The 13756-nt window shown below is 44.0% G+C and overlaps 3 protein-coding genes across 5 annotated transcripts in view; 1 reads left to right on the forward strand and 2 right to left on the reverse strand.

The window, feature by feature from the left end:
• Nucleotides 1–13748, reverse strand: part of SSB (small RNA binding exonuclease protection factor La) — a 32690-nt gene extending 18942 nt beyond the window's left edge. The window contains exon 1 of the mRNA XM_056349985.1: nucleotides 13609–13748. The gene's annotated coding sequence lies outside the window, so the exon portion shown is untranslated. The remainder of the gene's footprint in view (nucleotides 1–13608) is intronic.
• Nucleotides 3039–13742, reverse strand: PHOSPHO2 (phosphatase, orphan 2). Of its 3 annotated transcripts, none has more exons than XM_056349989.1 (2): nucleotides 13609–13742; nucleotides 3039–4362 (listed from the first exon to the last, which is right to left on the reverse strand). In XM_056349989.1, exon 2 carries the CDS (start codon nucleotides 4358–4360, stop codon nucleotides 3635–3637), a length of 726 nt encoding a protein of 241 aa, XP_056205964.1. In that variant the 5' UTR covers nucleotides 4361–4362; nucleotides 13609–13742; the 3' UTR covers nucleotides 3039–3634. The 3 variants fall into 3 exon arrangements, with proteins under 3 accessions (XP_056205964.1, XP_056205965.1, XP_056205963.1); XM_056349990.1 differs by lacking the exon at nucleotides 13609–13742 and adding an exon at nucleotides 5205–5306 and having other exon boundaries at nucleotides 3039–4317; XM_056349988.1 differs by lacking the exon at nucleotides 13609–13742 and adding an exon at nucleotides 5205–5280.
• On the forward strand, nucleotides 5361–13598 carry CFAP210 (cilia and flagella associated protein 210). The gene is given in 9 exon segments (XM_056349983.1): nucleotides 5361–6690; nucleotides 6976–7149; nucleotides 7245–7435; nucleotides 8401–8557; nucleotides 9542–9681; nucleotides 10497–10689; nucleotides 10982–11146; nucleotides 11654–11836; nucleotides 11838–13598. Coding segments are annotated over 9 exon segments (1296 nt in total). The 5' UTR covers nucleotides 5361–6639; the 3' UTR covers nucleotides 11880–13598.
• Nucleotides 13749–13756: the final 8 nt, after the last annotated feature.

Consider the following 13756-nt stretch of genomic DNA (forward strand, 5'->3'; position numbering starts at 1 on the left):
CTTCAGCAAGGAGACTTAGCACTCCCTCCCTCTAGATAGCATTGGAATATCTCTCATCCTTTTCTCATTCTTTTTTAAAATAGCCCCTTTGTTAGAGGAAGAAGGGCAGGCGTCTCCTCAAAGCTGTAGGTGTCTCCTCAAGGCTGTGTACCTATGTGACCAGACACCGCACCCATGACTAGTCACCATACCCACATTCCTTGAGCAGACATATACAATCACAATCGATGTCCATTGCCCCCATTCCACACTATTTCTCCATATCACCTGGTTTCTCCTACCAAAAGGAAGCGAATATCTGTTATTATTATCTACATCCCGGCAATACCCAAAGGGGGAAATCTGGAGAGATCCTGCTCTACACATTAAAAAGCACGACTTTTTTCTTTGGATTACAGGTGGCACTTCACCATGCCCACACCAGAAGCACCAACTAAGGAAGAATCTGAACTGCAAAATGGATACGGACATACCCCTCCGCCATCCTTCCTCACACACCAACTGTGCCACAGGCCTCGAGGTCACCCTTGGCCTTTCTATAAAAAGACATACATAATACATCTGTAAGAGACATAAATAAGCTAATCCAAACAAAAACCAACCAACCCCTCACACATCTTTGCTTCGGTTTTTCAGTCCTTCTTGATGCACAATTAGCCCAGGCAATCAGAGTTTTGTGGTGCAACCCCGGAATTAGCCACAGCCCTGCCTTCTCTGACCCGGGCTTCTCCCGCAGCTACATTACTCACTCCCGTTCTTTCTCTGCAGCATTCCCTTGTACGGCCCTGACTGTTTATACATTGCCATGCCAACAGCTTTGTTTTGCTGTGGTTTTGCACTTTCCATTTCATCAGCTTCCTATGTACAAGCAGGACCTTCTCGCAGGCCATCCTACCAGCACATAATACTGAGTATGCTTCAGAGTGGCTGGTGTACAGCAGCAGACCTGTTAAAATACAGAAAACTTCCCATACACACATACGCCTTCTGCTACAGATCTCTTTTCATAACAACTTTACCTGAGTCATCTCCCTCCCAGGCAGCATGTTGATTTAAACCACCAGTAAGTCTGGAGGCCAGCAACACTTAGCACTGAGCATGAGTCCCTTCAAGGAGCTTCTCCCTTTCTCTTTTGGCTAGGTTACCAGCTTAAACCAGCTTCTCCCTTTGGAGACACTCATCTCCCTTCCCTTACACCCAAATGTGAAAAAATTTGGTAACTGTGGTGCTTCAGAAAAGTTCTCTCTTACCTTTTATTAAGAGGAGAAAGAAAAATCCACCCAAGATTACCTCACATTAATAGCTTAATGGTCTACCTGCTGCAATTGAAAAATTTCTTTTGTCTCCAACACGCACTTTGCCCAGCAAACAGCATCAGCTCTACCCTCTACTTGATTAGATCATAATTGCTAATATTTCAAGTAGTCTACTTTGCTTAATCTACTCTCAACTCCTGCTTTGGTACTTTCATCAAAACCACAAAAAGCCCCCCTTTTCCAGCACAAAGATTAGTTTTCACTCAATCTCTCACTCTCACAGCAAACCACAAGGTAGGTTTCTTAAGGCTAAAAGAACAATAATCACTATAAGTGGAAGAAAGCTGAGTAATTGTTCATATACTAGCTTTTCATTTGTTTAAGTAAGCAGTAACTGAGATTGGTGCACAAACTGAAAGCAGACCATCTCACAACTCAGTTCTGAAAAACATAGAAGAGACCAGCATGAAATCTGGAACATTCAGCAGCACATTTAGAATGAAGGAGACACAAAACTTTAAAAAAAAACACTAACCATACAAAATTGTACTATGCAACAGCCATTACCATTCTTTTGTACGACCTGTAAGTCAGACAACTTACACCTGCCACAGCTTGAGACCCATGAGTTCTTCAGATGCTGCATGTCCTTGCACAAGACAATAGGGTAAGATCTCCAATACAAATATCTCAGGCACCTATCAAATATCCATCATTAAAGCAACACTCCTGAGAACTCAATTATATTGTTCTGGACACAGACAACAGACTGTTCAAAGTAACCTTCTACAATTCATTAAAATAGATGAAGGGCTAAAAGCAGGACCAATTAGGTCAAGTATTCAAAGGAAATCTTTATTTATGTACACTGTCAGCCTGAAAACAGCCAAGACCACCCCTAAAAACCTTCAGCTGAGAAAAAGAAGGTAGTGACAGCATCAAATGTAAATAAGAAAATGAGAACAATGTTGCACAGAAAAGAGGAAGACAGCTACAGTAATCATATCTGCTGAGTTACACCTCACACATCTGCAACACATCCTGCAAAATTTGGACCAATTCCTCAGTTATTAAGGCACTTACGCTAAAATAGACATCAATTCAATAGCAGATTACATCATCTTTTTGGACCTTTTATGGGACTGTAAGAAGGAAAACACGTAGCATGAAAATACATTATTTAACTTTAATAAGACTTATTTTTAGTATCTCTATATGCATAGCCCAACTCTTAGGGCTCACCTCACTGGGACTGCTAAAGAGAAAGACTGCAATGTTCACAAACGATTCCTTAACTTAAAGGCAGAACAATTCTCTTAAAAAGTTAAAATGGACCTAGATGTTCCCTTCCAGCCTGTAAGAGAGGATTATACTGTAAGTGTGGATGAGAGTGATTAGGCTAAATCACTGTGAATGTGTATACATATACACTGTTCTATGGGCCTGTACATTGCAGCAGAAATCCAGCAAGAAAAAAAAAGCACCTGGCTGAAACTCCAGAGCTGTCAGCATGGAAGACCAAACCAGCATCAGCTCTATACAGAGTGGTGGTAGCAGCACACTGTCAGGGCAGTAGTCAGGAGAATGGGAGAGTGACTTTTCTTTAAACAGAACACCAATGTCCTTGCTGCTGTCCAGAAGAGAAGGGGTCTGACTGACAAAATAAATGGTGTTATCCAAAGGCTGACACCTACGCTTGTGCTCACTTTCCCGATGTCCTTACAAGAACAGGTGCCTGACAACACACAGGCCAGCAGAATACATTACACAAAATCAGGCATGTTGATTTTGTCAGTGACAATAAATTTTATTGTCTTTTACAATATAAGATAATATTAAGTATTAATGGTAAAACATTGAGTTTATTGAAAATATAAATGCATCTTCAGATCAAACAAGATTACAAGCATATCAAATAACTTACAAAATTAAACATTTATCCTGATCAAAGAAGTATAAAAGCCAACAACTCCAGAACCATGCTCCTGGCACCTAATGTTTCGTAAGTAAAGAATTTCATTCTTATGTGCACTAATCCTACTCCTTCCCCTAAGTGCGTGGAACAGAAAAAGCCAGTTAAGTAGTCAGTAAAAGCTTGGGGGGGGTGGGAGGGGGTTGTACAAGATTAAGAATAACAGCAATTCTTGCAACCCCTCTTCTCCACTTCTGTTGGAATGTGTACTATGTTAGCAAGCCATTTTAACTTCACTTTCCCACTATTGCCAAGACTGAGCATAAACAGTTTTATATCATGTTTAAAGAAAACATTAAGTTCAGATAACAGCCTGATTTTACAATCCTGTGCTTTTATACACACACAGTTTTTCCCTCCCAGGAAAATAAAATATAACTCTATTAGTTTCCTTTTATCATTTGAATTATTCCTTTAAAATCAGTTTCAGATAAGACATAATATCAGTAGCTGATGACCAAACCAGAACAGAACACTCTACAGGACTGAGATCTTTGGCCAGTTGAGAAACCTTTTTCTCCAAGGTATATCCCTGTCTGGGCATAGCAATATCATCCTTCTTCAAAAACATTACCGGACATAAGTCATTCCCACCATCACCTATATACACAACTTGTGTATAACTTACTCCTCGCTCCAACTGTTTATCTAGAAATTCTTTTAAAACTTTCCTTTTGCAAAGGTTTTCAGGGCACCTCACACAATGGTGAGCATGGAAGTTCTGTACAGTAAGATAGCCTGTACTGCTGAATGCTGCAGGGTTTGTAAACACTTCATCAAACACCTTATGGTAGCCAGCAGCTTTCAAAATCCAGTCAATAAATACTGTATTGGAATCTGAAACAATTATGCAGTCAAACAACTCTTTGTTCTTGCCAATAAAACCCAGAAGATCTATCATTCCCGCAGTGAAAGGAATTGTTGTCATGGTTCTTTTCATCTCGTCTTCTTTGACGCCATTGTCTCCCAAGTAGACAAAGACTCTGCCCATATATTCTATCCAATGTCCTGGTCGGTAGGAGTTTCTTAATCCATTAGGAAGTTTTTTCTCAGGAGCACATTTCACAATCCAGGTATCGCTATTTTCATCTACGATTGTATGGTCAAAATCAAAAACCAACAGAAATTTCATAGCTGTCAGAAAATAAGTTTCCAAAACAAACAAAAAAGAGAATTATTTATATAAGCAGAAGTACTGAATTCCTACCCTGATCTTGTGCTCAGAAGAGAAAAATACTGCAAGAAAACGAAGCATTAGGACAAATATATAAACAAAGTGAGCTATTTATGGCCACTACAGCTATGGAAGGTTGCGCTGAAGTTAAAAAAGCAGTTTGTAAAGTTGTAGTTCAGCATCAAGCTTCTGCTTAAAATAGATAATGTGAAAGTAACGAAACTCATGCTGCACAGTTACTAACACTTGCTAACACAGAGTCAATCTTCCACTACTCAGGCACCACCAGTTTTACCAACAGTTCTAAATTTCTCCACCATCGCTTGCCAATGAAACCAAACAAGAATTCTCCTGGCAAAACACCTTAGAAGTTATTTCAGAAGGGAACTAGTACGGAACAGACGGATCCAGTTTAACACGGACACACCAATATCAAAGCAGTCAACGAAAAGAAATATTGCCGTCTGGGGGGGGGGGGGGGGGGGGGGGGGTAGCCCACCTCTGGGCTACGGAAATTCCTAGGAGCAGAAGACACTTCATCCGGTACTTAACGCTACTGCCTCCCAGGCAAGTCCTCTCACACCCGTAACGCCAGGCCCGCCGGCCAGCGCCCCCGCGGAGGCAGCCCCCAGCGCCCCGCCAGCAGGCCGCGCCCCACGGAGGCACAAGGACCCGGCCGAGGGGTGAGGCGGCCGGGGGAGCCGGGCAGCAGCACAGCGCAGGGGTGCCGGTGGCGGATCGAGGGCCCGTGAGGAACAGGGACAGGGCCCGAGCCTGGTCCCGCCGCGCGCAGCCGACCCACCTCCGCACCCGCCGCTTCCGGCTCCCTCCGCGCGAGCCCCGGCCGCCTCTCGCCACGTGCCTCAGGCGCACGTCATCACGTGACCCCCGCCGTCCGGTCGCCCGGCAACAGCGCGCGGGGCCATGGCGGCGGGGCCCGCGCTCCTCCGGCGGCGGCGGCAGCAGCTCGCCCGTGAGTGTGGCTCCCCCCGCGGGCACAGCGACCGGGGGGGGGGGGAGGGGCGCGGTGCCGAGCCCGGAGCCTCACCGGCTGTGCACGGCTCCGGGAGACCGCGGGTGTCCCTTGTCCCCGTGCCCGGAGTGAGTCTCCCCAGACCCGGCCCCTGCTCTCCCGGCTGCAGGCAGCAAGACGGGCTGTTTCTGCCCAGAACTACCGAGAAAGCGCTAACGTGGATCCGCGGAGGTACGGCACAGTCCCGCAGCCCGGGGCAGCTCCCTGTCTGCAGGGCGCAGCCGTGCCAGTGCAAGGCCACCGTCCAGGGGGACACGGGGCCTGGTCCCTACCGTAAGACAAACAGATTGGCAAGTGCATCTGAAGAGCAGGCTCTGACACCAGCAGGGCTCCAGGAGAAAGCCTCCCGGCATTTCAGGCACGGTGTGTCAGTCTGCTGCGGATGGGATGGACGCGGAGAGTCTCTTACGAGCACCCCGCTCCGCAGAGCGCCGCTGCCTTCAGCAGGACCAGTGGCGGTTTGAAGGTCATTTCACAAAACGTAGCGATCACCTAGAAAATCCGTATTTATGCATGCACATGTGTCTGTATGCCTAATGCAACAAAGAAACGCTGATCTTTGCAAGAAAACAAGAAACTGTTCTACAACAGATCTGTTGTAGTGAGTACGATGAGTGTGCTGGACAGGGGTGGTAAGGCACAGCCTGTGCCTAACCTGCTGCCTCCTCCACCTCCGGCCAGTGGAATGCCTTTAACAATATTCCCACTTTCCTTTCGGGAAAGCTCCCCGGTCCCTGCTGTTCCCACAATCGTGCCCAAGTACTGCTTGGAAAGCGTCAGCTACCACAAGCCAAACCTGTACGTGCACACAGGCAGGCAAGGCGACACACGAACAGTTAGATCAGCCAGTGCCACAGCCCCAGCACCTGCTCTGGCCACAGTGTGACATACAGACGCCCGGGGGCTGGGGGCAGTCACTAACAGTAAGAACTTAGTATTGTTGCTATGCAAACATTCAAATCCTGATACAGATTTCAATATAGGATTTTCTGATATCAAGTAACCTCAGTATCTTTTCTTCTGCACAGCACCACATCATTTGGAAGAAAACAATGTTCTAGATGGATATTTTCTTCCAAATAAAGTAGATCTTCATCAGGTAATTGTATTGCCAAAAGCAGAATGGGAAAGGATTCAGGACAGTCTTGGGAGCACGACTAGAGAAGCAGCACGTGTTCTCGCTGAGAAGAAAGAACGGGAAGAAATGCACTTACGCTCCAAAGCTGCTGTAAAAGACTGGCCCAAAACCACTGTGGTAAGTACAAGATACATTTGTAAGCAAGGGGATTCATTTTCATATATGCAAAACCACTCACAGTAACATTTCTAGCTGTACTCCCTTTGTATAACGTTTGCTTTTAAATGTGTATTTTAACTACATTTAACATCTAAAATCAACTTCTTTTTTAAATTAAAACCAAAATGCAAAATTAAAAAAACCCTTAAACATTAAGTACATCAGTACATCACCTTCAGAATAGTTTATACATTTTTAATCCCTGGGCGTTAAATGTGGTTTCTAATTTTATCTGCTCTATAGGACCTGGCACAACAGAAACTTAAAGCCCAAAAGTTACGTGAAGAAAGGGAAAAGGAAGAAAGAAAGTTACTTGATTTGGAAGAAGAACAGTTCCAAGCAGCAAAACGGAAGGAGGCTATTGATCGTGCAAAAAAATACCTATACTATCAGAACGAAAGAGTGAAACAGTTACATGTTTGTTGACAACTTACAATTTTTAAATTCAAATTGTACTGAATGTCTTTTAAACATTTCTGAACATGCAAATCACTTTAAATGTTCTCTTGCAGAGTGCACTTCTACTTACTGAGGTCCTAAGAGAAAGAGATGCTCAAGTTGAATTTAAAAAGTTAAAGTCAGGTGTTCACAAAAAAAAGGGTCAAGAAATGGAACATGAACGTAAAGAAGCTATTATCAGAGAACAGGAGGCACATCAGCGTTATCTGAAAGAACAGGCATTACGCAGAGATCAGCTGGAACAGTAAGTAATAATTAATAAAAAGAAACCCTACTTTATTATTTAGCTAAACTCTCTTCTCACAAATACATTCTGTAAGTTTTTTACAGAAACTTAATTATAATTTGATTCACAAATGTGACACTGTGCCACAAAATGTGACATCCAGAGTGCCACAAAAGACCTTGCACAAAAGGGAAAAGCTGAGATATACACTGCCTTTTAGTTTCCAACAGTTTGCATGTAAAATTGCCTCTGGCAGGCATCAATAGGTTTTAGTCAAATCACTAATCAAAAGTTGTTACTCAAAGTGTATTTTAACTCAGTTTTGGTTCCAGAAAAGGAAAAGGTTGAACCAGATTTTCCATCTGCCTATAACTAGATTCCAGAGAACGCATCAAAAGAACACGTCGCTGCCACATCCACTCTTTTTCTCAACCCTTCCAGAAACCTTTCTGAGGGGTCCCCAGCGATATTTACAAGACTGGCCCTGATGGTCTGATAGAAGGAATCAAATTCCCTGAGGCAGAGGAATGGTTCAAAGTCTGGTCTCACTTATTCCAGGTCCAACACGAAAAGTCCTTGCAGATCTTAATACAGAACACTACCAGCTTAAGCTGTTGCCTGCACGCCCAGAAGGAGAAGCATAGATTCAGTGGGACTTACTGGGGAAATCATGTTCACTGAGGACGCTGCAAAGATAGGCCACAACATTATGAATGTACAGGTGCTAACTGAGTCATTCAAATAAAACTTGTTACCACTAGACTGCAAATCAGGAGCATACCGTGTAGCTCATTTCTGGTCAGAGGATTGAGGGCTACCATTACAAACAACGATGCTACTTTTCACCTCTGATATTCTACCCACCTTCAATTCAAAGTATCACATTCCTCAGTGCAAGGTGCCTATGGTTATGCAGAATCTGTATCTATTCATTACTTTGTGCAGTCCCTAGCTTATTTATTCAACTCCTTTTTCTGATTCAGAATAAAGCAGCACAAGCATCAGGCAGCTCTGGCCAAGCTAGAAGCTAAAAGAGAAGGGGAACAAATACAGAGATTGAACCAACTGTACCAACTGGAAATTCAGAGAAGAAAAGAAAAGGAACAGGAGGAAAAAGCTGAACGCCAGAGGCAGCATCACGTAAGTAACACAAAAGCAGACAGTTTAAAATGCTTGTTTCACCTTGGCTGCTAGAGTGAAACAATAGCATTTGTGTATCTAAATGGGCCTACTGGTAACAGGTTTGCTGACAGCTTCCGTAGCACTGCATCCTATGCCTACACCTACCCTGCCAGCTGCAGGCCATGTCTTTCCTTTGTGCTTTTGAGAAAGGCCTCTTGGAGGCAGGTCCCTTCTCTTGTCTGAAGGGACATTGGTACCTGATGCTTTGACTGGTCTATGATTAAAAAAGTCTGCCATGGATATCAAGGAATATGCTTCTTGACCTGAGGACTGATTTAAGTCCATTTTTCATTGTTAGGAAGAGGGGAATGGCCTGAGACTGAACATAACAGTGTCTTTTTAACTTGACTTTCCCTTCCCTCTATGACTGAAGAAGTTTAGAAATTTAGTCAAGAGCTGCTGCCTTCTCTCCATCTTTGAAGGCATCTCATTAAATGCCAGCTAGAAAAGCCTCAGACCGGTTGTGGCCAGCACACAAAAGACAGTTGTTTTTTCACATAAACATATACAAAACTTTTTAGCTATGATTTGGATTAAGCTCTTAGACTGGGATAGTTTTGGATGAGGTAGGCCAGGAGCAGCACAGTGTATGTGTTAGTGGGGCGTTGCGCAGTTCCATTCCTCTCAATGTCCCCCTTTCCCATCTGTGTGAATGGGAGCAAGGGATAACACTCACTGTGTTGCATAGCAATTTGTTTGTGTAATGGGCTAGAGAAGCAGCTGTTCAATACTCAGTTCTCCTTCTTCCTCATATCTACTATCACCTCTTCATGCACGTTTAATCAGGATGGCAGAAGTATGTGGCAGTACTAAGAATCCCTCTCCTCTGTCTTTGAAAGAAACATGAACAGAGACAACAGGGAGCGATTCTTTTAAGGTGCTACCCCAGCCCCAGATTTTCTAAACTTCACCTGTTATATCAGGACCATTTTGCCCACGCAGGAGCATGTAAGTGACCAGAAAATAATCAAAGCAATAGAGGAACAAAAACAAATGGAAGAAGATGATCGGATCAGAGCTCATTTTAAAGCAAAGGAAACTATTGCCAAGCTCATAAAAGAGAAAGAAGCTGAAATGCGTAGGTAGGTACAAAGCTAGAGTATAAACTGTAAATAAACTAAAAATTATATTGTAATAATTTTCAAATCTTTCAGACTGATGATGTAATACAACCCGCAGTTATGCTAAAAATTAGATTCTACGGATGGGGAGAGTAGAGAATTCAGGAGGAAAAGGAAATACTTTTACAGGTTCCTTATGAGTAGGTGTGTCTAGGAGTGACCTCTCTGCCCTTCAAAGTACAAAGACTTACGGAAGTGCAAAGCTCTATACCAGCATGTTGGGAACAGTGGTTTTCCATATGGCCTGCCAAGCCTCCACCTCCCCAACAATTAAAGACAATTAAAATCCTTGATGAAAGTATTTTTGGACATAAGCTGTATTTCCCTGAGTCCCCTTCTTAACTAGGCACCTATATTAATCAATTACCTTGGGTTATTATTAAGGGAAGATTGTTTATGAATTTCACATTGAGGGTATGGCACAACTATACCATTGAACCAATCTAAGAGTTTCCTTCTCTTCCGGCTTCTGGTCAATACTCCCAATATTTCTCCCCTGATGGCAAGGCCAAGATGCTAGGCAAACTCCTCACCAAGAGATCCAGCTCATTATTGCAAGAGAAAACTAGTGTTACAAGAATACAGGGCACATTTATTTGCTAAATAAGATAATTAAAAAAAAAAAAGAAACCAGAAGGAACACAAGGAGATCAAGGAGCTGAGTGGGTGGGCCAGCCTGTGTGGCAACAGTAGAGAAAACCAGAAGCAGGACTGCTGAGTTTGGTAGCAGTAATGCTTCAGGTAGACCCAGGTGGTGGCGTTGTATGTTTTTGCAGACTAACACAGGAACGTCACGACAAGATCATTAGCCAATTATCTGTACAGATGAATGAGGCACTGAAGAGGGAAGATGATCATCTTGCTAGAGACATTGCAAAGAAAGAAGCTGAACATGAAAAAAAATGCAAAGAGAAAGAAGCAAAAGAAAAGGCAGCCATTGAATCTATTGCAGAACACAGGGCCACTGTGGTAAGAAACCTAGCCTGTTCTTATCCCTGCTTACTCCAGCCGAGGAGCCTGGCCCACATCAGAGCTGGTGGCTCCAGTGCCACACATCAGCATCATCTGCTGCTATCTTTCATAGGGTGCTCTCCCACTTCCACGTTGGGTGCACATCTGCCTGGGCTTGGACACTGGCCAGCCACAATGACTGTGCTCATCAGAGCACTGATACAGGGCTGCTTCTGCTGAAACATACGATTTCTAGCTTATCAGGCTAGCTCCTTGGTTAAATATTTTTGCTGTATTTTGTAAATTACAGATGAAGATGAAAGTAGAAAAGGAGAGAGAAGAAAAAGCAGAGGGTAAAAAAGAGCTTCATGCATTAATGGAAAAGAACCGCATCTACCTGGAAATGGAAGAAGCCAAGAAACAAAAACAACGTGATGCGAGCATTGAAGTACAGAAAATTCAGATGCAACAAATGGTAAATAGAAGAGCTGCACACTGTCAGCCCCTTCAGAAAGAAACACACATCTAAATCAACAGCACTCGATCCTGCCTGAGAGGAAGAGAAGCAGCTTGCTGTGTTTTGTTTAGGGCTTTTTGTTTGTTAGTTTTGGTTTTTTTTAATTATGTATGCTCCACATATGCTGGTGTTAGGGACAGCCTCCTCCTAGAGCAGTGGTGCAAGTCAAGGCTAGTTTCTAATGACAGACGACATGCTGTCCTGTGCCATTATTTACTACTGCCCTCTTGTATCTTCTGGGCAGGTCACCAAAGAGCAGCAGCTAATGCTGCTGTTCACTCAGCTAGCTAATGTACCCTTTTTGTGGGGGTGTGGCAGGGGAGAGAAGTAGAAAGCAATGATATTTGCCAAGTATCCACTAACATCACTGGAGATCTCTATAAGCTTTTACCCTCTCTTAAGTTTTAAGGGATAGTTATGTTGTGAAAGAAATACTAAGCTTTGTTATTCCCTTTTTTCCATCAGGCTGAAAAGCAGGCAAAAAAACAGCAGGAAAAGCAAGCAGACTTGGACTATGATACTCTGAGAGAGGTTATTGCACTTTGTAAGGAGCATGAATTTCAGAGCTATGCAAAACAACTAATTGAATCGGAGTCCAAGGCTACACATCACATTTATCCTCTTCTCAAAGCATCCAAAGATGGAAGAGGACTTGGACACTGGCCATTTTCCAGAAGAAGAGAAGGAATAAAAACTCATTTTCAAGCACAGAAGGGTGCTGGGACCCAGTTACCTTCTGTTAGCTGTACTACTGCCCAGGAAGTTCAAAACACAGAATAACATTGAAACTATCCAGCGAGGAAAGGCAGAAGCAGTTTTCAGGTGGTTAAAAAAAAATATCTTTCTGAACCTTACAGGTGGAGTTAAGCTGTAAATGATCTACATCAAATATATACTTATAAGTCTGGAAGTCCATTTGAAAAAATAAACCAGAAACAGATTGCCAGAGAACTTGTTATATTCTCAAAAATCCCCAGTTTGTATTTCATGAAAGTTGTTTCATTAAACTTGAGACAGGAATGCATGATGTATAATTGACCATCAATGTAACCCATTCCAGCCAAAAGATCACTATGGCTATTATATGCTTATTATCCATTGTTCTAAAAATTCACTGTCCCGTTTTTTTCAGCCCGGGATATGAATTCCTAGTGGAAAAGGTTACATTTTTCACTAGCCTACTTCCAGTTAAGTATTCCCCATAACAGAAAAAAACCAGAAACAACTTTACAGAATCTACAGGGGAAGAAAAACCAACTTAATACTTGTAGAAAGTTAGAAGTTATAGTACTGCAGTTTTTATAGCATTTTGCAACTACCTCTGTAATAAAAACATCATGCTATAAATTAGTTATATGAAAATATGAACATGATTTGATCACAGCCCTTAAAAGGTCACCTAGGGGGCAAACAGGTCCCAATATAGCTGTAATTAGCTACTACAAAAAGAACATGGCAACAAGAGACAACATAGTTGGACCGTTTGTTCAAAAAGACTAACAGTGATTCAACCTGCGGTAATGAGATGCAGATCTAATATTGTTTCTCAAATTCCCGAGCTGACTTGCTCTCCAACAACCAAGTCACACACACCTCTCACTCCTTAAGCTTAGTTCCTTTGCTGAAATTTTACTATAATGTTCTTGCTTTGTTGAGAGTTAGGGTTTCCTATGATGACTGCCTCCACCAGTAACCTGGGGTCTAAGCAGGGTAGCCTCCTGTTCTGGGGTACGCTGGAAACAAAGTCCAAAAAACCCGAGGCTTTGCTTTGCTGCACACAACTTTCTTTTCCAGCCCCCCAGCTACCCACCTCTGTCTGCCTAACTCTAGAAAATGTTCTAAAAAAACCCCACAACCAGGAGAGTTTTATACCAAGGATGTTTGCCAATATTTTAGTCTGAAAAAATGGGGATTTTGTGTACTTTCGAGTTTCCGAGCCTGGTTTTCAATAGCAACGTGCTTTGAAGAAAGCGCAGAACTTTCAGCAAACACAAGGCCACCCCAGAGCCCAAGGCCCTCCTGGAAGCCCAGGGCCAAGCTGAACTGGTTTCACCTCCCCTGGAGCGTGAGACAGCTGGATGTAAGATGGATCTACTCCTTCCCATCACAGCTGTCACCTCCTCGAGGAGTGTCTTCCAGGCAGGGCAAAGGAGGAACTTCTGGGAGGAGGGGGAGGCGCGACCTCCTCCGGCTCCAGGGCCGCCAAGGGCTTTCCTCTGGGACAAGTGCCCAGGGGCCACCCTTTCAGGTCAGGTGTCGGATAAAGGCGTTTCCAGCAGCCCCTGGTGGGCCGTGGCAGCGCAGAGCCAGGCCGAGCGAGGGGCCAGGCCGGCGCGGCGCAGGCCTGAGGCAAACGGGCGGGAAGAAAAGCTGCCGCGGTGGGAGCGGACAGAGGCAGGGGAAGGGTTACAGCCTCTTACCGGGAGCGGGCTCGCTACTGGGAAACGCGTATTTCACGAACCGGCTGCAGAGGAGGGCGGCTCCTGCCGGGCCGGGGCCTGTGCGGTGACCGCTGCCGCTCAGGCCTGCTCCGCCGCCCAGCGCGGGCCGTACCGGGAAAGGGCGCGG

The sequence above is a fragment of the Falco biarmicus genome, chromosome 8 (genome assembly GCF_023638135.1).
Source record: "Falco biarmicus isolate bFalBia1 chromosome 8, bFalBia1.pri, whole genome shotgun sequence".
Lineage (NCBI taxonomy): Eukaryota > Metazoa > Chordata > Aves > Falconiformes > Falconidae > Falco > Falco biarmicus.

Excerpts from the sequence above, each read along its gene's own strand:
- PHOSPHO2 (XM_056349989.1), bottom strand. The coding sequence starts at position 4,360 with ATGAAATTTCTGTTGGTTTTTGATTTTGACCATACAATCGTAGATGAA.